The sequence below is a fragment of the Anomaloglossus baeobatrachus genome, chromosome 7, assembly GCF_048569485.1.
Source record: "Anomaloglossus baeobatrachus isolate aAnoBae1 chromosome 7, aAnoBae1.hap1, whole genome shotgun sequence".
Taxonomy (NCBI): domain Eukaryota; kingdom Metazoa; phylum Chordata; class Amphibia; order Anura; family Aromobatidae; genus Anomaloglossus; species Anomaloglossus baeobatrachus.
In genome coordinates, this window is record NC_134359.1 from 281,617,358 (window position 1) to 281,641,895 (window position 24,538).

The window sequence follows — 24,538 nt, forward strand, 5'->3', positions numbered from 1 at the left end:
GCCCAGGCCGCTGTGTAGAACATAAAAAAACACTTTATAATCACCTAAACCGGTTGCTGCGGTAGATGTGCGTCTTCGTCCTCCGGTGCCGGCGCAGCCTCTTTTGGCCATCTTCGTCCTCCTTCTGAAGCCTTTGTGCATGACGCATCTACATCATACACACTCGCCGGTCCTGCGCAGGCGCACTACAATACTTTGATCTGCCCTGCTCAGGACCTCAATGCCGGCGAGTGTGTATGAGGTCGGACGCGTCATGCACCGCGGCTTCAGAAGGACAATAGAGGCGGCAACAAAGATGTCCGAAAGAGGCGGCACCGGAGGACGGAGACACCCATCTGCAGCGATCGGTTTACGTGAGTATTATAACGTTTTTTTTTATGTTCTACACAGCGGCCTGGGCTCTTATATACAGTATGTTAGAATGCTGTATATAAGAGCCCACTGGTGGTGGCCGCAGCTTTATAGGGCAAAAAACTGCTGACAGGTTCCCTTTAAACACTGTAGTCTGAATTCAGACTGATGATGCTGTGACCGGCCGCAGGTCTCGTGACTCAAATTCAACAGAATTTTTTGCACATACGACGCTACCGAGTCAGGACCTGCAGCCGATGTATGAAACCGGCCGGATACTCAATATTTCTTAACAAACCTGTCTGCACATACACAACAGCCCCATTTATGTAAAAAAAAAACAAAAAAAACAAGAAAACTCCAATCTCTCCTCATGTGATGGGTGCAGGTGCCTGTTTATACATAGAAGTCTCTTGGCGCATGTGACAGTGTTGAGTTTAATATTGGGATTTATCACGGGACCGCTGCAGCCAATCACTGCGGGGCCACAGAGTGCTGACATGTGACCATAATGCCCTGCAGCAGAGTGGATTTCCCGTGGCCGCCGCTTTTCATAACCTTCTGTGTTATAACCAGCAACAGATTAAGAAAGCCTTATTTATTTAGAGGAAATGGGAACAAACGCGTTGTAACAGGTGGAGTCGTGAGTAGGTGTAGTGGATTAGTAACGCACCCCGCCTGTGATGACGCAATGTTGCGTGCTGCTCATCCTCCTTCACATTATGGCACCTCATGGCCAGAAGCTTCCGAGTCATGATCGATCCCTACTCAATCCCCAAAATGGTGGAGATCGATATATAGTCTATAGATTCTGTTCTAAAATGAGTCGTCGTTTGTAAGCAATACGAGCCCAAATTATTTTATTTGCGCTCCCCTGGTCCCCCCTGGCGGCTGGTCGTCACTTATCCATCTGTGGCACCTCTGGTACTTTCTTTGTCGCTCCATTGGGAGACCCAGACAATTGGGGTGTATAGCTTCTGCCTCCGGAGGCCACACAAAGTATTACACTTTAAAAAGTGTAACCCCCTCCCCTCTGCCTATACACCCTCCCGTGCATCACGGGCTCATCAGTTTTATGCTTTGTGTTGAAGGAGGCACACATGCACTCATGCTCCCATTTTAGTCAGCAGCAGCTGCTGATTATATCGGATGGAAGAAAAGAGGGCCCCTAACAGGGCCCCCGGCATGCTCCCTTCTCACCCCACTAAGTCGGCGGTGTTGTTAAGGTTGAGGTACCCATTGCGGGTACACAGGCTGGAGCCACATGCTGTTTTCCTTCCCCATCCCTTAGGGGCTCTGGGAGAAGTGGGATCCTATCCGGTCATCCAGGCACTGGGACCGGGCTCCCTCCGCAGCCCCTGTGGGATTCTGACGGACAGGAGACTGAGTATCATCAGGGACAGGGCCCTGCATCTACAGGTACTCTGTGTCCCCTTGGGGACGGTGCATGGAGCACCTCGGCCTCAGACGCTGCAGCGACTGCGGTGTTGGTATGAGACCGGGACTACCGCGCCGACCGCGCCTGCTTGCCGGCCGCGGTTTTAACTTTAGTCCCCGGCTTTTGCGGCCTAGTGCATTAAACTCCCGCCCCCGGGCCTGCCAGTCAGGGGTAAGGGCGGGACGGTCGGTCTGACGCCGACAGTGAGGGCTGGAGCACACGTAGCTGTCCTCCGCTCCCCTCACTAATCACTCTGGGGCCAGATTCCCGCACTTTTGTAGTTACGCCCACGGCTCCCTCCTCCCCTGTGAACGCCGACAGCCATGTTTTTAAGCACATTCTGCCGGTGGAGGACTTCTGGCTGCATCCCTGGGAGACCCGAGGCAGGGAATCTGGGGGCCACACACCGCTTGAGCGGTCGGTAAGCCACACCGGTCACCCGGTGCTGGGCCCCATAGAGTGCCGAACTGTATATAATATAGTATATTTGTATACATTTTCTCTGTTCGGCCGCATTATTTGCCTTTGGCTATATACCCTCACTGATTACTCTAAGAGGAGACAACAGCATGTCGTCCGCAAAGAGCAAGGGTGCCAAGGCACAGGCTTATTTTGCAACCTGTACCTCTTGTGCGGCTATGTTACCTGCAGGTTCCACCTACCCTCATTGTGTGCAATGCTCGGCCCCTGTGGCACTCACTCAGCCGGAGCCTGGGGCACTGGTGGGACCCTCGGCTCAGGTAGAACCGCCGGCTTCCACTGTCCAGGTGGCAGGGACAGAGTTTGCAGTTTTGGCTGAGAAACTCTCTGAGTCGCTTTCACAATCCATGGCTCAGTCTAAGGACAGATGGTCTGCTAAGATACTAGAAGCCTTGCAGTCCAGACAGGTATCACAGGCCCAAGGCAGTTCATCACCCCCAGGCCCCCCTCGGTCGGCGCAGCAAAGTGCTCCTGGGGTGACGCCTAGGTCCCACGGGGAGGACTCCGACACGGACCGCAGTCCCAGACCACCCAAGCGGGCTCGCTGGGAACCTTCCTCGCCTTCATCACGCTGCTCAGGGTCTCAGCATGAGGACTCTCTGGAGGATGAAGCGGAGGTCGCAGCTCAGGGCTCTGACCCTGACGTTGCTCTCAATCTTGATACACCTGAAGGGGACGCCATAGTAAATGACCTTATAGCGTCCATTAACCAGGTGCTAGAACTTTCTCCTCCAACTCCACCTATAGAGGAGTCTGCTTCGCAGCAGGAGAAACACCAGTTTAGGTTTCCCAAACGTACACGGAGTGCGTTTTTCGACCACTCTAACTTCAGAGATGCTGTCCAGAAGCACCGAGCATTTCCGGACAAGCGCTTTACTAAGCACCTTAATGACACACGTTACACCTTCCCCCCTGACGTAGTTAAGGGTTGGGCTCAGTGTCCCAAGGTGGATCCTCCAGTCTCTAGACTGGCGGCTAGATCCGTAGTATCAGTGGCAGATGGCTCATCGCTCAAGGATGCCACTGACAGGCAAATAGAGCTCCTGATGAAATCCATCTATGAAGCCATAGGCGCGTCTTTTGCTCCGGCCTTTGCAGCCGTGTGGGCACTCCAAGCTATCTCAGCTTGTCTGTCTGAGATTAATGCGGTCACACGTACCTCTACTCTGCAGGTTGTGTCTTTGACTTCTCAGGCGTCGGCTTTTTCGTCCTACGCCATGAACGCCGTCCTGGACTTTGCGAGCCGTACAGCGGTAGCATCCGCCAATTCGGTAGCAGTCCGCAGGGCCATGTGGCTACGCGAATGGAAGGCAGACTCTGCTTCCAAGAAGTTCTTGACCGGTTTGCCATTTTCTGGCGACCATTTGTTTGGCGAGCAATTGGATGAAATTATTAAACAATCCAAGGGAAAGGACTCGTCCTTACCCCAGTCCAAACCAAACAGACCTCAGCAGCGAAAGATACAACCCAGGTTTCGGTCCTTTCGGCCCTCAGCCAGGTCCCGTTCCTCCACGTCCAACAGGTCAGAGAAGGGCCAGAGGAACTCTTCTGCATGGCGGTCTAAGTCACGTCCTAAAAAGACCGCCGGAGGAGCCGCCCCCAAGGCGGCTTCCTCATAACTTTCGGCCTCCCCAAACCGCATCCTCGGTCGGTGGCAGGCTCTCCCGCTTTTGCGACGCCTGGTGGCCACATGTCCAAGACCGATGGGTGAGAGACATTCTGTCTCACGGTTACAGGATAGAGCTCAGTTCTCGTCCTCCGACTCGTTTCTTCAGGACATCTCCGCCCCCCGAGCGAGCCGATGCACTTTTTCAAGCGGTAAACACTCTGAAGGCAGAAGGAGTTGTGATCCCCGTTCCCCTTCAAGAACGTGGTCGCGGTTTTTACTCCAACTTGTTCGTGGTGCCAAAAAAGGACGGATCATTCCGTCCCGTTCTGGACCTCAAACTGCTCAACAGACACGTGAGAACCAGACGGTTCAGGATGGAATCTCTCCGCTCTGTCATCGCCTCGATGACCCAAGTAGACTTCCTAGCATCAATCGACATCAGGGATGCTTATCTCCATGTGCCGATTGCACCAGAGCATCAACGCTTCCTGCGTTTCGCCATCGGGGACGAACACCTTCAGTTCGTGGCACTGCCTTTCGGCCTGGCGACAGCCCCACGGGTCTTCACCAAGGTCATGGCAGCTGTGGTGGCGGTCCTACACTCTCAGGGCCACTCGGTGATCCCTTACTTAGACGATCTTCTAGTCAAGGCACCCTCCCGGGTGGCATGTCAACACAGCCTGACCATTGCTCTGGAGACTCTCCAGAGGTTCGGGTGGATCATCAATTTCCCAAAGTCAAAATTGACACCGACCCAATCTCTGACTTACCTCGGGATGGAGTTTCATACTCTCTCAGCGATAGTGAAGCTTCCGCTGGACAAACAGCGTTCGCTGCAGACAGGGGTGCACTCTCTCCTTCGGGCCCAGTCACACCCCTTGAGGCGCCTCATGCACTTCCTAGGGAAGATGGTGGCAGCAATGGAGGCAGTTCCCTTTTGCGCAGTTTCATCTGCGTCCACTTCAATGGGACATTCTCCGCAAATGGGACAGGAGGTCGACGTCCCTAGACAGGAACGTCTCTCTTTCACTGGCAGCCAAAACCTCTCTTCAGTGGTGGCTTTTTCCCACGTCTTTGTCGAAGGGAAAATCCTTCCTGCCCCCATCCTGGGCTGTGGTCACGACGGACGCGAGTCTGTCAGGGTGGGGAGCGGTCTTCCTCCACCACAGGGCTCAGGGAACCTGAACTCCGACAGAGTCCTCCCTTCAGATCAATGTGCTGGAGATAAGGGCAGTGTATCTAGCCCTAAAGGCGTTCCAGCGGTGGCTGGAGGGCAGGCAGATCCGAATACAGTCGGACAACGCCACGGCGGTCGCGTACATCAACCACCAGGGCGGCACACACAGTCGTCAGGCCTTCCAAGAAGTTCGGCGGATTCTGCTGTGGGCGGAAGCCACAGCCTCCACCATCTCCGCAGTTCACATCCCGGGCGTAGAAAACTGGGAAGCAGACTTTCTCAGTCGCCAGGGCATGGACGCAGGGGAATGGTCTCTTCACCCGGACGTGTATCAAGAGATCTGTTGCCGCTGGGGAACGCCGGACGTCGACCTCATGGCGTCTCGGCACAACAACAAAGTCCCGGCATTCATGGTACGGTCTCAAGATCACAGAGCTCTGGCGGCGGACGCCTTAGTTCAGGATTGGTCGCAGTTTCAACTGCCTTATGTATTTCCTCCTCTGGCACTGCTGCCCAGAGTGGTACACCTCACGGTGGGTCAACCGTGGGCACTCCCAGACCGACCAGACCTGCTGTATCAAGGGCCATTTTTCCATCTGAATTCTGCGGCCCTCAACCTGACTGTGTGGCCATTGAGTCCTGGCTCCTAGCGTCCTCAGGGTTATCTCTTATCACGCCTTTCGCAGAAGGTGGCCTTCCTAGTGGCAGTCACATCACTTCGGAGAGTGTCTGAGCTAGCAGCGCTGTCATGCAAAGCCCCCTTCCGGGTGTTTCACCAGGATAAGGTGGTTCTGCGTCTGGTCCTGGAATTTCTCCCTAAGGTGGTATCCCCTTCTAGGCTTCCGATTCCTTCAGGGCTGAAAGCCCATTCTACCAGAGCCGTAGGTGCATCCTGGGCATTGCGGCACCAGGCTACGGCTCAGCAGGTGTGTCAGGCGGCTACCTGGTCGAGTCTGCACACTTTCACGAAACACTATCAGGTGCATGCCTATGCTTCGGCAGATGCCAGCCTAGGTAGGCGAGTCCTTCAGACGGCGGTTGCCCACCTGTAAGAGGGGGCCGTTTTTGGCTCTTTTTATCGAGGTATTCTTTTACCCACCCAGGGACTGCTTTTGGACGTCCCAATTGTCTGGGTCTCTCCAATGGAGCGACAAAGAAGAAGGGAATTTTGTTTACTTACCGTAAATTCCTTTTCTTCTAGCTCCTATTGGGAGACCCAGCACCCGCCCCTGTTCCCTTCGGGCTGTTGTTCTTTTGTGTACACATGTTGTTCATGTTGAATTGTTCTTTTGGTCCATGGTTTCAGTTCTCCGAACATCCTTCGGATTGAATTTACCTTAGACCAATTTATAAGTTTCCTCCTTCCTGCTTTGGCACCAAAACTGATGGGCCCGTGATGCACGGGAGGGTGTATAGGCAGAGGGGAGGGGTTACACTTTTTAAAGTGTAATACTTTGTGTGGCCTCCGGAGGCAGAAGCTATACACCCAATTGTCTGGGTCTCCCAATAGGAGCTAGAAGAAAAGGAATTTACGGTAAGTAAACAAAATTCCCTTCTTTTAGGCCCTGTCGCTTTGTGTCGTGGAGCCTTTTGATCATCAGAAGTGCTCACCGGCTGTCAGGGATGACGAGTCCAGGGCTGTGCTGATCGAATTGCTCATCCCTATGTATGAGCCTATATTACCCCCTCTGTGTGTGGGGAGACATAGATGTCGGATGATTGTTTCCTGATCCACATTTATTCATGCTCAATTCAACTGAGCATGCATGTGTTTTCAATGGGGAGACAGTAGTGAGTCAATGACCAACATATCTCCTTTGTTGGAAGAAAGAAGAGAGAAAAAAAAAAAAAAATTGGGCATGTTGAAATTCGGCATGCCCAATCCTTTTTTTTTTTTGTTTGGTCTTGTCCAAACGTCCTGTTACAATTGGAACCTTTGATCTATTCCATCTGATGACGGGGGCCACACGTTACATTCAGCAGAACATTGGTGACCTCTACAGTCCGGCATCTGAGATGTGAACAGCCGGTCATAAAATGCCTCATTTCTCCCCTGTAGGAGCAGGTTGCACAGAGGAGCTGCCTCGGGAATGTGCACTGATTGGATCTCCGCAGGTTTTCGGCAGGTGTCAGGCCGGGATTGTGGAGGAGTTGATTGGCGGCAGCGGATGAGTGATGTAGCACTGGCACGGCTTGGGTTGTGAGTGGCACGTTGTGAAGAGGCGGCAGCCGGGGCTGATTGTGTGCGCTCACGACGTTCGATTTCCAGGCTATAAATACTCTGTGACTTCACGCTGCAGTCCCTCCTGTTCTGCTCTGGTACAAGTTAATAGCACACGTGGGAGACGTCCTCCTGGTGCAGAACTCTCTACAGGAGCGTGCAGCCGCGTGGAGCCATCTTGATGGACGATTGCGGGATGACTCTTCCTTCCCTCCACCATATAGCTCAGCGGCGGGTATGCACACGCCTATTGGTGCTGATTGTGCCTTGTTCATTGCCTATTATTCATATTTATTTTTTATCACGATTTAATGATACTTTTCTAATGCTGGAGAGTTTTTCCAAAGTGCCATCAACTGTACCAACCCCAGGGCGAAATCGGAAACTTAACTTTTTAGTCAATTATTCGTTGTTTTTTTTTTTAATTTTTTTTTATTCATTTATCTTTAGTTTTTGGTCCAAGCTTCTCTTTACTATTTTATTTATTATTTATTATTATTATTTAGTTTTTGGTCAAAGTTTCTCTTTGCTATATTATTATTAATAATAATAATAATAATAATAATAATAATATAGCAAAGAGAAACTTTGACTGAAAATAAATGAATAAATATAAAATAAAAAAATATATTATTTATTTTATTTTTATTAATTTAATTTTAGTTTTTGGTCCAAGCTTCTCTTTACTATTTTTTTTATTATTATTGTTATTAATAATAATAATAATAATAATAATAATAAAATAAAGAGAAGCTTTGACCAAAAACTAAAGAATAAATGAATAAAATAAAAATAAATAATATTTTTTTTTATTTTATATTTATTCATTTATTTTTAGTTTTTGGTCAAAGTTTCTCTTTGCTATAATATTTATTATTATTATTAGTATTATTATTATTGAGAAGCTTTGACCAAAATGTAAAAATAAATGAATAAAAAATAAAATGAATAATAACAATAAAATAGTAAAGAGAAGCCTTGTCCAAAAAGTAAAAGTAAATGAATGAAAAAATAAAATAAATATTTTTTATTGTATTTTATTTTTATTCAGTCATTTTTACTTTTTGGTCAAAGCTTCTCCTTACCATATTATTATTATTATTATTATTATTATTATTATTTATTAAGTTTTGGTCAAAGCTTCTCTCTCTCTCTCTCTTATTTATTTTTTTATATATATGTTATATATTATATATTTATATGTTATAAATGAAGCTTTGACCAAATATATAATACATATCGTTTATTTTTATTTTTTACTTTTGGTGAATTGAAAAATCATGTGACTATCTAATATACTTTCCTAGTCCCCATCCCTGCTTGCTGTAGGTGAATGGAAGCGATCGCGTGTATATCCGGTTGAATAGATATTTGATTAAATGGTCTGTCTTCTGCTTCTAGCACCGGACAATGCCACCCCGTCCTCACCGAGCTGCTCCTCCGGATTGGCTCCCAGCACTACAAAAGCATCCGGCCGTAACGTTGCTCCGTCTGCCGCGGAGAAGGATGAAGGGAATAAGAAGAAGGTGCGGAGGCAATGGGAGTCTTGGAGCACAGAAGACAAGAACACCTTCTTTGAGGCTTTATATGAAGTGAGTGCAACATTCTCTTGGCTCTCTGAATACTCGTCAGTTGCTCATACAGCTCGGTTTCTCCGACATTGATTGTATGTCTAGTTAAAGGGATGGTCTGGGGAAAACAACTTATTGCCTATCCGCAGGAGACCTTTTTAGACCGCTGGGACCCCGGACCGATCGGCAGAAGAGGGAACTTTTATTCCTTAGAATAAAGCTTAGTGCAGATGGCCGAGCTGTGCTCCATTCATTGCCTATGGAGCCTCAGAGCCTGTGTGAGTGGATTGGTGGTGGATCATGTGCGTGGCCCCTACAATCATTCTGGTGGGATGTATGAAGATCAGCCGAGCACTGCACTCTAATTCCGGTGCCGCCATTAAAAATGAATGAGGTGGAATGTGCATGATCAACCACCGCTCCATTCACACTCATTCGACGGGGCCACTGACTGTGATGGATCAGACGTCACCATGGGCTCTCTGGTGCCCCAATTTCGGGGTATATGCCTATTGGAGACAGACACCCAGACGTAGTAGACTCCATCTGCGTGTCTGCCGCTGGAAAGTGTATACTCCCGAAAATAGTACACGACAGAGCACACGGTGACTCCATATGCACCATTATAGTCAGTGGCCACCTCGGCACATACGTCCAAAACTCGTTTTGTGATGGATTTGGACGGAAGCCCTGATGGGACCACTGAAGGGGGAGAGGAATGCAGCATTAAAGGGGCCTTATTTTTTCAGTTAAAGGTGGTTTGTGATCTTGTTGATCTCGTCTTGTAAGGTCATCATGGTGATCAGCTGATTGCAGTGGGGGAGGACGGACAGACGCCAGAGACCCCTTGAGATCAGCTGTTATCGCTGTGGGAAGTTGTGACCCGCCGTGCATGACCACTCAGATAAATGGGAGGACTGGGCCACCAGAGTGGGAACTGCTTGTATACAGTTACTAACCCCCCTGAGGTACAGTTAGGTCCAGAAATATTTGGACAGTGACACAATTTTCGCGAGTTGGGCTCTGCATACCACCACATTGGATTTGAAATGAAATCTCTACAACAGAATTCAAGTGCAGATTGTAACGTTTAATTTGAAGGTTTGAACAAAAATATCTGATAGAAATTGTAGGAATTGGACACATTTCTTTACAAACACTCCACATTTTAGGAGGTCAAAAGTAATTGAACAAATAAACCAAACCCAAACAAAATATTTTTATTTTCAATATTTTGTTGCGAATCCTTTTGGAGGCAATCACTGCCTTAAGTCTGGAACCCATGGACATCACCAAACGCTGGGTTTCCTCCTTCTTATTGCTTTGCCAGGCCTTTACAGCCGCAGCCTTCAGGTCTTGCTTGTTTGTGGGTCTTTCCGTCTTAAGTCTGGATTTGAGCAAGTGAAATGCATGCTCAATTGGGTTAAGATCTGGTGATTGACTTGGCCATTGCAGAATGTTCCACTTTTTTGCACTCATGAACTCCTGGGTAGCTTTGGCTGTATGCTTGGGGTCATTGTCCATCTGTACTATGAAGCGCCGTCCGATCAACTTTGCGGCATTTGGCTGAATCTGGGCTGAAAGTATATCCCGGTACACTTCAGAATTCATCCGGCTACTCTTGTCTGCTGTTATGTCATCAATAAACACAAGTGACCCAGTGCCATTGAAAGCCATGCATGCCCATGCCATCACGTTGCCTCCACCATGTTTTACAGAGGATGTGGTGTGCCTTGGATCATGTGCCGTTCCCTTTCTTCTCCAAACTTTTTTCTTCCCATCATTCTGGTACAGGTTGATCTTGGTCTCATCTGTCCATAGAATACTTTTCCAGAACTGAGCTGGCTTCATGAGGTGTTTTTCAGCAAATTTAACTCTGGCCTGTCTATTTTTGGAATTGATGAATGGTTTGCATCTAGATGTGAACCCTTTGTATTTACTTTCATGGAGTCTTCTCTTTACTGTTGACTTAGAGACAGATACACCTACTTCACTGAGAATGTTCTGGACTTCAGTTGATGTTGTGAACGGGTTCTTCTTCACCAAAGAAAGTATGCGGCGATCATCCACCACTGTTGTCATCCGTGGACGCCCAGGCCTTTTTGAGTTCCCAAGCTCACCAGTCAATTCCTTTTTTCTCAGAATGTACCCGACTGTGGATTTTGCTACTCCAAGCATGTCTGCTATCTCTCTGATGGATTTTTTCTTTTTTTTCAGCCTCAGGATGTTCTGCTTCACCTCAATTGAGAGTTCCTTAGACCGCATGTTGTCTGGTCACAGCAACAGCTTCCAAATGCAAAACCACACACCTGTAATCAACCCCAGACCTTTTAACTACTTCATTGATTACAGGTTAACGAGGGAGATGCCTTCAGAGTTAATTGCAGCCCTTAGAGTCCCTTGTCCAAATACTTTTGGTCCCTTGAAAAAGAGGAGGCTATGCATTACAGAGCTATGATTCCTAAACCCTTTCTCCGATTTGGATGTGAAAATTCTCATATTGCAGCTGGGAGTGTGCACTTTCAGCCCATATTATATATATAATTGTATTTCTGAACATGTTTTTGTAAACAGCTAAAATAACAAAACTTGTGTCACTGTCCAAATATTTCTGGACCTAACTGTATATAGGGCCGCCTGTCCACCGCGGGCCGCCTGTCCACCACAAGACGCCTGTCCACCGCGGGCCGCCTGTCCACCACAAGACGCCTGTCCACCGCGGGCCCCCTGTCCACCACAAGACGCCAATATGCCTTTTCTTTTTCGCTCCTAATTGGGAGACCCAGACAATTGGGTGTATAGCTATTGCCTCCGGAGGCCACACAAAGTATTACACTTAAAAGTGTAAGGCCCCTCCCCTTCTGGCTATACACCCCCAGTGGGATCACTGGCTCACCAGTTTTGTGCTTTGTGCGAAGGAGGCAACACATCCACGCATAGCTCCACTGTTTAGTCAGCAGCAGCTGCTGACTATGTCGGATGGAAGAAAAGAGGGCCCATACAGGGCTCCCAGCATGCTCCCTTCTCACCCCACTTCATGTCGGAGGTGTTTGTTAAGGTTGAGGTACCCATTGCGGGTACGGAGGCTGGAGCCCACATGCTGCTTCCTTCCCCATCCCTTTTTACAGGGCTCTGGGTGAAGTGGGATTCTATCGGTCTCCAGGCACTGAGACCGTGCTCCATCCACAGCCCCTGGTATCTGCTGGACATGGAGCGGAGTATCTTCAGGGACATGGCCCTGCTACATGGAGGTACTCTGTGTCCCTGTGGGGACCGCGCAGACACACGGCAGCACTGCTGGGTGTGTTAGTGCGCCAGGGACAGCGGCGCTGTCCGCACTAGTGCCATCGCACACCACAGCGTTGCTGGGTGTGTTAGTGTATTGGGTGACTACTGCGCTAACCGCCGCTGCCATTTTTATTTAAGGCGCCGCTGGGATTTGTGGTGCGCCGGGGACTTCCGCGCCGGCCAGCACTGATATGCCGGCCGCGCTTATTAACTCGAGTCCCCGGCTTCTGGGCCTAGTCTCCCTTCGTTACCGCCCACAGGCCTGACAGTCAGGGTAGGGGCGTGACGCTGCATAGCACAGCAGCGCTGAGAGCTGGAGTATGTTTTGCATACTCCACCCCTCTCACTGTGTGCACTGTGAAACCGGATTCCCGCACTTTCTCAGGCACGCCCACGGCTTCCTTCTCTACAAGGACGCCGGCAGCCATTAGTGTCAGTTTCTGTACGATACAGAGACAAGTGTGGAAGACCCTGGCATTCTGATAGTCACACAATCGCTGCAACAGGCGTTAAGCAGCACCTGTGGTGCTAACCCCACTAGTGCAGAAGTGCACTTATAGATATGCTTGTACTATATACATTGCACTGTTTGGTCGCACGTTGTATATACCCTCCTGGATTGTGCGGAGGAGTTATCAGCATATTCTCTGTGTAAAACAAAGGTGCAGAACCACATGTTTTTCTATGCAGCCGGTACAGCATGTACGGCTATACGGCCGGCAGGTTACATAGACCCCCATTATATCCAACTCAGCCGGAGTCTCTGCTAATGGCCAGAGGATGAGGACGGTGTCTGCAGTATTTACTGACAGATTTTCTGAGACTATGGCTATGATACTAGAAGCCTAGCAGTCCGGACATGTCTCTCACAACATGGGCACTGTTGAATCATTGATCCATGGCCCCCCTCAGTGTGAACAACTAACAGCTCCGGGAATGTCACACGCATCCCAGAGTCACGGCTCTGCACAGACGTCAGTCCCAGACAGCCTAAGCGGGCTCACTATGAGCGGCCCTCGGTTTCATCAGGGTCCTAGCAGAAGGACTCTCTGTGTAATGAGGCGGAAGTAGCGGCTCAGGATTCTGATCCTGAGACCGCTCTCAATCTGGATACACCTAATGGTGACGCCATAGTGAATAATCTTATAGCGTCCATCAATAGAATGTTGGTTATTTCTCACCCAGCTCCTCCAGTGGAGGAGTCAGCTTCACGTATTTTTCTGGACCACTCCGCCTTCAGAGAGGCAGTCCAGGAACACCAGATTCTGCTTCCAAAAAAAGGTTGCTTAACCAGTTGCCTTTTTCTGCTGACCGACTGTTTGGTGAGCGTTTGGATGTAACCATTAAACAGTCCAGGGGTAAGGATTCATCCTTTCCTCAGCCCGGACACAACAAACCCCAACAGAGCAGGAGGCAGTCGTGGTTTCGGTCTTTTCGAGGCTCGGGCAGGTCCCATTTTTCCTCGTCCAATGTGGACTCAAAAGGATCAGAGGAGCTCAGATTCTTGGCGGGCTCAGTCACGCCCAAAAAAGAGACAGTCTGAAAACCCGCTTCCAAGGCGGCTTCCTCATGACTTGCGGCCTCCTCTCTCCGCATCCTCGGTCGGTAGCAGGCTCACCCGCCTTGGCGATATTTAGCTGCCATAGGTCAATGACCGTTGGGTGTGAGACATTCTGTCTCACGGGTACAGGATAGAGCTCACTTCTCGTCCTCCAACTCGATTCTTCAGAACTTCTCCACCTCCCGGCCGAGCCGCTGCTCTTCTGCAAACAGGGTGCACTCTATAGGCAGAAAGAGTGATGACCCCCGTTCCTCTTCAGGAACAAGGTCACGGTTTTTACCCCAAATTATTTGCGGTGCCTATAAGAACGGGCCGTTCCGTCCCGTTCTGGATCTAAAACTGCTCAGCAAGCTCGTGGACACCAGGCGGTTCCGGATGGAATCCCTCCGCCATGTCATCGCCTCAATGTCCCAAGGAGATTTCCTAGCATCATTAGGCATCAAGGATGCTTATCCACACGTGCCGATTGATCCAGAGCACTAGCGTTTCTACGCTTCGTTATAGGAGACGAACACCTTCTGTTCGTAGCTCTACCTTCCGGCTAGCGACAGTCCCACTGGTCTTCGCCAAGGTCAGGGCAGCAGTAGTCACAGTCCTGCACTCTCAGGGTCACTCTGTGATCCCATATTTAGACGATCTACTTGTCAAGGCACTCTCTTAGGAAACATGCCGACACTGCCCGAACGTTGCGCTGGAGACTCTCTAGAGTTTTGGGTGGATCATCAACTTTTTGAAGTCAGATCCGACCCCGACCCTATCGCTAACATATCTAGGCATGGAGTTTCATACTCTCTCAGCGATAGTGAAGCTTCCGCTAGACAAACAGCATTCACTACGGGCTGCAATCTCTTCTTTAAGAACCAGTCGCACACATTGAGACGCCTCTTGCACTTCCTACGTAAGATGGTAGCAATGGAGGCAGTTCTTTTCGCGCAGTTTCATCTGCGTCCACTACAATGTGACATTCTCCGCCAATGGGACGGGGAGTCGACCTCCCTCAACAGAGTCGTCTTTCTTTCTCAGGCGGACAAGGAATCTCTACGGTGGTGGCTTCTTCCCACCTCATGGTCAAAAAGAAGGTCCTTCCTATCCCCATCCTGGGCGATAGTTACGAGAGACGCGAGTCTATCAGGGTGGGGAGCAGTTTTTCTCCACCACAGCGCTCAGGGTACGTGGACTCAGCAAGAGTCCACCCTTCAGATCAATGTTCTTGAACACAGAGCAGTGTATCTTGCCCTACAAACCTTCCAACAGCAGCTGGACAGCAAGCAAATCCGACTTCAGTCGGACAACTCCACAGCGGTGGCATACATCAACCACCAAGGAAGAACGCGCAACCGGCAAGCCTTCCAGGAAGTCCGGCAGGTTCTGATGTGGGTGGAAGACACGGCATCCACCATATCCACAGTTCACATCCCAGGCGTGGAAAACTAGGAAGCTGACTTCCTAAGTCGCCGGGGTGTGGCCGAACGGGTATGGTCTCTTCACCCGGACGGGTTTCAGGAGATCTGGCGCCGCTGACAGAGGCCGGACGTCGATCTAATGGCGTCACGGCACAACATCAATGTGCCAGCTTCATGGCACGGTTTCACAATCATCGAGCTCTGGCGGCAGACGCCTTAGTTCAGCATTGGTCGCAGTTCCAGCTACCTTATGTGCCACCTCTGGCATTGTTGCCCAGACTGCTGCGCTAGATCAGGACCGACTGCGGCCGCGCCATCCTCGTCGCTACAGATTGGCCGAGGATGTTGTGGTTCCCGGTTCTGTGGTGCCTCACGGTAGGCTAACCGGGGGCACTACCAGACCAATCAGACTGGCTGTCTCAAGGGCCATTCTTCCATTTGAATTCTACGGCCCTCAACCTGATGGTGTGGCATTGAGTCCTGGAACCTAGTGTCGTCAGGATTACCTCAGGACGTGGTTGCCACCATGAGACAGGCTAGCATACCAACGTCCGCCAAGATTGACCACAGGACGTGGAAGATATTCTTATCTCGGTGCTCGGCGCAGGGTGTTTCTCCCTGGCCGGTTGCATCGTCTATGTTTCCTTCCTTCCTGCAATCTAGGTTGGAAAAAGGGTTGTCGCTCAGTTCCCTTTAGGGACAAGTCTCAGCGCTATCTGTATTTTTTCAGAAACGACTTCCTCAGGTACGCACGTTCCTACGGGGAGTTTGTCGTCTCAGCACTCCGTACAAGCGGCCGTTAGAGCCCTGGGATCTGAACAAGGTTCTAATTGCTCTCCAGATGCCGCCTTTCGAGCCTTTGAAAGAGGTCTCCCTTCCCGCTTTTCTCGGGAAGTGGCCTTCTAGTAACGGTCTCGTCTCTTAGGAGAGTTTCCGAGCTAGCAACGCTCTCATACAAATATCCCTTCCTGGTCCTTCACCAGGACAGGGTAGTTCTGCGTCCGATTCCGGAATTCTCCCTAAGGTGGTATCCCACTTTCATATCAATCAGGATATCACCTCACCTTCTTTGTGTCCTCGTCCAGTCCATCAATTTCAGAAGGATTTGCATCTGTTGGTTCTGGTGAGAGCACTCAGGTTCTACTTCCCGCATGGCGCTCCTGCGCCACCCGGATGCACTCTTTGTCCTTGTCGCTGGTCGGCGTAAACAGTCGCAAGCTTCTGAATCCACCCTGGCTCGGGGGATCGAGGAACCAATTCTTGAAACCTACAGTTCTACTGGGCTTCTGGTTCTCTCAAGGCTGAAGGCCCATTCTACCAGAGCCGTGGGTGCATCCTGGGCATTACGGCACCAGGCTACGGCTCAGCAGGTGTGTCAGGCACCTACCTGATTGAGTCTGCATACTTTTACCAAGCATTTTCAGATGCATACCTACGCTTCGGCAGACGCCAGCCTAGGTAGATAAGTCCTTCAGGCGGCGATTGCCCACCTGTAGGAAAGGGCTGTTTGACGGCCCTATCACGAGGTATTCTTTTACCCACCCAGGGACTGCTTTTGGACGTCCCAATTGTCTGGGTCTCCCAATTAGGAGCGAAAAAGAAGAAGGGAATTTTGTTTACTTACCGTAAATTCCTTTTCTTCTAGCTCCAATTGGGAGACCCAGCACCCGCCCTGTTTTCTCGGGGTTTTTCTGTTTTTTCGGGTACACATGTTGTTCATGTGGTATGGTTCAGTTCTCCGATGTTTCCTCGGATTGAATTGGTCTTTAAACCAGTTATTGGCTTTCCTCCTTCTTGCTTTGGCACTAAAACTGGTGAGCCAGTGATCCCACTGGGGGTGTATAGCCAGAAGGGGAGGGGCCTTACACTTTTAAGTGTAATACTTTGTGTGGCCTCCGGAGGCAATAGCTATACACCCAATTGTCTGGGTCTCCCAATTGGAGCTAGAAGAAAAGGAATTTACGGTAAGTAAACAAAATTCCCTTCTTTTTAGGATTTGTCATTATTGAAATTTGTGAATCTCCTTGACAATTCTTGTCTTCTCCAATTTATTTAGCACGGAAAGGATTTTGAAGCCATTCAGAACAACATTGCCCTCAAGTACAAGAAGAAAGCCAAACCGGCCAGCATGGTGAAGAATAAGGAGCAGGTGCGGCACTTCTACTACAGAACGTGGCACAAGATCTCCAAATACATTGATTTTAACAATGGTGAGTACTCCCCGCACCCCTCCTCAGAATTAAGTGGACATTTCTGTAGGATGGGTATGTTATTGGCAAAGGCTCCATCCCGGGGGTCTCCATAGATGCAGCCGCCCCTTCCAGCAGTACCTGCCTCAGAGGTGTTTGGTTAATTGGGCTTCGCTGGATTTTTTCCACCCCTAATGATGTGCAAAATTGAAATAAAGGATCTATAAGTCTTTGGCGACTTCTGCAGAAATATTTTCTGATGATGGACACACATATAAGGACTTTGTCCCCTTGTTCTGTTAAACACTACTACTCGTCCCTCAAAAAACCAAGCCCTCTGACAGCTATGTGGAAAAACCGCCCAACTGATTGTGATTTCTGTCCTCCGTATCGTCCCATGCCGTTCTCATCCCAGGTCTTTCTCCTCTATTTATCTTGCAGTATTTTCTTGTGGTCTTAAGAAGTCCTCGCAGGAGCTTTATGGCCTGATCTGCTATGGAGAACTGCGGAAGAAGATTGGTGGCTGTAAGTGTTATGCCGTAGCCTCCAGTGTTTAGCTGTGGGCCGTTCCCTTTTTATTAGCCTGGCCGAAAAATGTTAAGCAAAACAATTTATGATCTGGTGTTTAAGAAGACGCTACACTGCGTAAAGCTCATTGGTGAAGCAGAGTGTGGTAAGCGTGTATATGGATATCTTTATTGGAGCTGCCAGTCATAGCATGCCATGGATCCGTATACAGAAATGTTCCTGAGTACAACCATCTGATTTATGTAAGACGCATAGTTATAAATTGCAAAATGTAGTGAAAAAAATGGCGATATGGAGGCGCTGTCCCACCGGAATGTAAAATTAAAGTAAAAATTTTATTGAATAAGTACCACCATAGTTTTATATTCACTAAACGTTTTTACTTTACTTTTACATTTTGGTGGGACAGCGCCTCCATATCGCCATTTTTCAGGTACATTTTGCAATTTTCCATCCTTGGTGGGATTGACAACGAGTGCTGCAGTCTCTGACATGCCTTCACCAGAGAGCACTTCTGGCTTTTTTTTCTTTGCGTAGTTGGCCACCCCACTTCTTATTATTTGCCCTTCGGTTCTCCTCCTTCTGTCTGCCCTCGGGTCCTCGTCGTCTGTTGTTTCCGCCTTCGGGTCCTCGTTGTCTGTTGTTTCCGCCTTCGGGTCCTCGTTGTCTGTTGTTTCCACCCTCGGGTCCTCGTCGCCCCTTGTTTCTGCCCTCGGGTCCTCGTCGCCCCTTGTTTCCGCCCTCGGGTCCTCATCGCCCCTTGTTTCCGCCCTCGGGTCCTCGTCGCCCCTTGTTTCCGCCCTCGGGTCCTCGTCGCCCCTTGTTTCCGCCCTCGGGTCCTCGTCGCCCCTTGTTTCCGCCCTCGGGTCAGGAACGTTGCATTGCTGTTTGCTGAAATGAGTGATCGGTGGTGGTTTCGGGGTTCAGACCCCCTCAGATCTGCAGGAATTTTACTAATTGATGCATTTTAGCCTCGGGTGCCACTGATTCTGGCTTTCTTTTGCCTCTGTAGGTATGGACGATAAGAATGCAGCCAAACTGAACGAGCTGATCCAGTTGGGGTGAGTAAGATCGGGTCTGTACAAGGAACTTACCCGCTTGTGTAGTAGTACCAAACTGCAAGGGACGCAGTGGATTGATCAGCTGCGGGGGGCTTTCCTGTCTCATTGTTTGAAGTGATGGCATATTGTTTGGATAGGTCATCACTTTTCAATAGTTACCGCACTGAGCTCTGCACACCCATTACTGGTTTCCAGCACAGTGGTGCCCATTCAACTGTACTGCGAAGTGCAGCGCTGACCATTAATGACAACCGTGCTGGGTACAGTAGATATTCTTTAGATGTAATGGCATGCTGGGACTTATAGTTCAGCAACAGATGGGGAGGCAAAAGCACTAGGCTAATGTAGATTAATATCTGTCTTTTCACAGGGCGACCACGGTGCGATACAAGGGCAGGAACTTGCGGATCAAAGCTCCAATGTGCCGAGCACTGAAGAAACTCTGCGATCCCGAAGGAAAGACTGGTATATACATTTTGTAACTAAACTTTGCCATCCAATATTAGGGATCTGTGCACAAGACGCCTTATTCTGGGAGGTCGGCTTGATAACCCATCAGAAAACATTGACTACAAAGAACATATGCATTTCTATGTCAAATCGACCTGCTGTGCAGATGTTCAGTTATTTGCTTCAGGTTTCCAAAGTGACCTGACCATTCTGCAGGCTTGCTCCACTATCAGTACTTACAATACAAGTCAATAGGAAGGCTCAATAGACGTAGGAGCTTCTTCTTAAGATTGTTAGAAAAATCACAAGTCGTTTCTTTATTGTTGAGTGATAAATAAAAAAGTCCAGAAAAAGACGCCTAAAGAATGTTAATAAAAAAATGAAAAAAAAAACCCCAACAAAAAATTCTGAATACGATCAGAATTGAATTTTATTATTTGTATTCTTTTCTTCTCTTTTGCGGAATTGAGAATTTCTCATCGTGACTTGAAATCGGCGCTGATTTTCTGTTGTTCTGTATTGATCTTTTAGGTCTGAGTGATGAGGAAGATCAGAAACCGGTCCGGCTGCCTCTAAAAGTACCTGTAGAACTACAACCCCGAAACAACCAGGCTTGGGCCCGTGTGCAGAGCCTGGCACAGAACCCCCGGCTCAGGTACTGGGAATTGTACTGTTACTGTAACATAAAGGGTTATATGATCAATGCACGGTATCAAATGTCCGTAGGATTGGGGAGTACCGTAATTTCCGGATTATAAGACACACTTTTTTTCTTTGTCGCTCCTAATTGGGAGACCCAGACAATTGGGTGTATAGCTACTGCCTCCGGAGGCCACACAAAGTATTACACTTAAAAGTGTAAGGCCCCTCCCCTTCTGCCTATACACCCTCCCGTGGGATCACGGGCTCCTCAGTTTTCATGCTTTGTGCGAAGGAGGCACACATACACGCATAGCTCCACTGTTTAGTCAGCAGCAGCTGCTGACTATGTCGGATGGAAGAAAAGAGGGCCCATACTAGGGCCCCCAGCATGCTCCCTTCTCACCCCACTTTTGTCGGCGGTGTTTGTTAAGGTTGAGGTACCCATTGCGGGTACAGAGGCTGGAGCCCACATGCTGCATCCTTCCCCATCCCCCTTAGGGCTCTGGGTGAAGTGGGATTTACCGGTCTCCAGGCACAGAGACCGTGCTCCGTCCACAGCCCCTGGGGAATCTGCTGGATATGGAGCGGAGTATCGTCAGGGACAGGGCCCTGCTACGCCAAGGTACTCTGTGTCCCCGTACAGACCGCGCGCACACTGCAGCATTGCTGGGTGTGTTAGTGCGCCGGGGACAATAGCGCTGCGCGCTGGTGCCATTCCTATCTACAGCTTTGCTGAGAGGGGACATGTATTTGAAACTGCCGCGCGGCCGCTGTTGTCAGTTTTTTCGCTGCGGCGCGGCTGGGACTTGTGGTGCGCCGGGGACTTCCGCGCTGGCCGTGCATATATCACGGCCGCGCTTATTACTCGAGTCCCCGGCTTTCTGCGGCCTAGTTTCGTTTCGTTCCCGCCCCCAGGCCTGCCAGTCAGGGGAAGGGCGGGACGCTGTATAGAACGTCAGCGCAGAGGGCTGGAGTCTGCTTTGCATACTCCAGCCCTCACACTGGGCACAGTGGGACGCCAGTTTCCCGCACTTTGTTTGAGGCACGCCCACGATCCCTCTCTTCACAGGACGCCGGCAGCCATTCCTGTGTGCAGTCTGAGCTGGAGAGAGGAGACTGGGAGACCCAGACACGGGATTCTGGTGCCCACACACCCGCTTTTCAGCGGGCGGTAAGCTGCCCTCAAGGGCTGACCCCCACTGGTGCCGAAGTGTATATTGTATTTTATGCTTGCAGCTTTACATTGCACTGTACGGTCGCTGGGGATCCTCTGCTATATACCCTCCTAGTTTTTCTCAGAGGACACAACAGCATGTCGACCGCAAAAAGCAAAAGTGCCAAGGCACAGGCTTTCTATGCTGCTTGTACCGCTTGTGGGGCTGTTTTACCGGCAGGTTCCACTGACCCCCACTGTGTGCAGTGTTCGGCCCCAGTGGCACTTGCTCGGCCGGGGCCTCTGCTGGAGGTGACCCAGGCAGAACCTCCTGTGAATACTGTCCAGGTGACAGGGACGGAGTTTGCTGTCTTTGCTGACAGATTGTCTGTGACTATGACTAAAATTCTTGAAACTTTGCAGTCTAGACCAGTACCTCAGGCCATGGACACTGTTAACTCATTGCTCCCTGGTCCCCTTCAGTCGGAACAGCTCCGGGATCCGGGGGTGTCTCTTGCATCCCAGGGTGATGGCTCTGACACGGACGACAGTCCCAGACAGCCCAAGCGAGCTCGCTATGAGCGGCCCTCGACTTCATCACACTGGTCAGGGTCTCAGCAGGAGGACTCTCTGTATGATGAGGCAGAGGTAGCTGATCAGGATTCTGATCCTGAGACCGCTCTCAATTTGGATACACCAGATGGTGACGCCATAGTGAATGATCTTATAGCGTCTATCAATAAAATGTTGGACATTTCTCCCCCTGCTCCTCCTGTGGAGGAGTCAGCTTCACAGCAGGAGAAATTCCATTTCAGGTATCCCAAGCGTAAATTAAGTGTATTTCTGGACCACTCTGACTTTAGAGAGGCAATCCAGAAACACCACGCTTATCCGGATAAGCGTTTTTCCAAGCGGCTTAAGGATACACGTTATCCTTTTCCCCCAGACGTGGTCAAGGGCTGGACCCAGTGTCCCAAGGTGGATCCTCCAATCTCCAGGCTTGCAGCTAGATCCTTAGTTGCAGTGGAAGATGGGGCGGCACTTAAAGATGCCACTGACAGGCAGATGGAGCTCTGGTTGAAATCCATCTATGAAGCTATCGGCGCGTCGTTTGCTCCAGCATTCGCAGCCGTATGGGCACTCCAAGCTATTTCAGCTGGTCTTACACAGATTGACACGGTCACACGTACATCTGCTCCGCAGGTGGCACCCTTAACCTCTCAAATGTCTGCATTTGCGTCTTACGCGATTAATGCTGTCCTAGACTCTACGAGCCGTACGGCAGTGGCGTCCGCCAATTCCGTAGTTTTACGCAGAGCCTTGTGGTTAAGAGAATGGAAGGCAGATTCTGCTTCCAAAAAGTGTTTAACCAGTTTGCCATTTTCTCGTGACCGTCTGTTTGGGGAGCGCTTAGATGAAATCATTAAACACTCCAAGGGTAAAGATTCATCTTTACCTCAGCCCAGACAAAATAAACCCCAACAGAGGAGAGGACAGTCGGGGTTTCGGTCCTTTCGAGGCTCAGGCAGGTCCCAATTCTCCTCGTCCAAAAGGACTCAAAAGGATCAGAGGAGCTCAGATTCTTGGCGAACTCAGTCACGCCCAAAAAAGACAGCCGGAAGACCCGCTACCAAGGCGGCTTCCTCATGACTTTCGGCCTCCTCTCTCCGCATCCTCGGTCGGTGGCAGGCTCTCCCGCTTTGGCGACATTTGGCTGCCACAGGTCACAGACCGTTGGGTGAGAGACATTCTGTCTCACGGGTACAGGATAGAGTTCAGCTCTCGTCCTCCAACTCGCTTCTTCAGAACTTCTCCACCTCCCGACCGAGCCGATGCTCTGCGGCTAGCGGTGGCCACTCTAAAAGCGGAAGGAGTGGTGACCCCCGTTCCTCTTCTGGAACAAGGTCACGGTTTTTACTCCAACTTGTTTGTGGTGCCAAAAAAGGACGGGTCATTCCGTCCCGTTCTGGATCTAAAACTGCTCAACAAGCATGTAAAAACCAGGCGGTTCCGAATGGAATCCCTTCGCTCCGTCATCGCCTCAATGTCCCAGGGAGATTTCCTAGCATCTATAGACATCAAGGATGCTTATCTCCACGTGCCGATTGCGCCAGAGCACCAGCGTTTTCTACGCTTTGTTATAGGAGACGAACACCTTCAGTTCGTAGCTCTGCCTTTCGGGCTGGCGACAGCCCCACGTGTCTTCACCAAGGTCATGGCAGCAGTAGTTGCAGTCCTGCACTCTCAAGGTCACTCTGTGATCCCGTATTTGGACGATCTACTTGTCAAGGCACCCTCTCCAGAAGCATGCCAACACAGCCTGAACGTTGCGCTGGAGACTCTCCAGAGTTTCGGGTGGATCATCAACTTTTCAAAGTCAAATCTAACTCCGACCCAGTCGCTAACATATCTTGGCATGGAGTTTCATACTCTCTCAGCGATAGTGAAGCTTCCGCTGGACAAACAGCGTTCACTACAGACAGGGGTGCAATCTCTCCTTCAAGGCCAGTCACACCCCTTGAGACGCCTCATGCACTTCCTAGGGAAGATGGTAGCAGCAATGGAGGCAGTCCCTTTCGCGCAGTTTCATCTGCGTCCACTACAATGGGACATTCTCCGCCAATGGGACGGGAGGTCGACGTCCCTCGACAGGAACGTCTCCCTTTCTCAGGCGGCCAAGGAATCTCTTCAGTGGTGGCTTCTTCCCACCTCATTGTCAAAGGGAAAGTCCTTCCTACCCCCATCCTGGGCGGTGGTCACGACGGACGCGAGCCTGTCAGGGTGGGGAGCGGTTTTTCTCCACCACAGGGCTCAGGGTACGTGGACTCAGCAAGAGTCCACCCTTCAGATCAATGTTCTAGAAATCAGAGCAGTGTATCTTGCCCTACAAGCCTTCCAGCAGTGGCTGGAAGGCAAGCAGATCCGAATTCAGTCGGACAACTCCACAGCGGTAGCATACATCAACCACCAAGGTGGCACACGCAGTCGGCAAGCCTTCCAGGAAGTCCGACGGATTCTAACGTGGGTGGAAGACACGGCTTCCACCATATCCGCAGTTCACATCCCAGGCGTGGAAAACTGGGAAGCAGACTTCCTCAGTCGCCAGGGTATGGACGCAGGGGAATGGTCCCTTCATCCGGACATGTTCCAGGAGATCTGTCGCCGCTGGGGGATGCCGGACGTCGACCTGATGGCGTCACGGTACAACAACAAGGTCCCGGCTTTCATGGCACGGTCTCACGATCACCGAGCTCTGGCGGCAGACGCCTTAGTTCAAGATTGGTCGCAATTCCGGCTACCTTATGTGTTTCCACCTCTGGCATTGTTACCCAGAGTGCTGCGCAAGATCAGGGCCGACTGCCGTCGCGCCATCCTCGTCGCTCCAGACTGGCCGAGGAGATCGTGGTACCCAGATC

The 24,538-nt window shown here is 50.2% G+C and overlaps 1 protein-coding gene across 2 annotated transcripts in view; it reads left to right on the top strand.

Annotated features, from left to right (window-relative positions):
* Positions 1-24,538, top strand: part of CRAMP1 (cramped chromatin regulator 1) — a 102,082-nt gene that overhangs the window by 6,242 nt on the left and 71,302 nt on the right. For both annotated transcript variants that reach the window (XM_075318262.1, XM_075318261.1), the window contains exons 3-8: positions 8,678-8,868; positions 17,156-17,309; positions 17,730-17,813; positions 18,829-18,877; positions 19,248-19,342; positions 19,859-19,982. In XM_075318262.1, the coding sequence (XP_075174377.1) occupies positions 8,678-8,868; positions 17,156-17,309; positions 17,730-17,813; positions 18,829-18,877; positions 19,248-19,342; positions 19,859-19,982 (697 nt within the window). The remainder of the gene's footprint in view (positions 1-8,677; positions 8,869-17,155; positions 17,310-17,729; positions 17,814-18,828; positions 18,878-19,247; positions 19,343-19,858; positions 19,983-24,538) is intronic.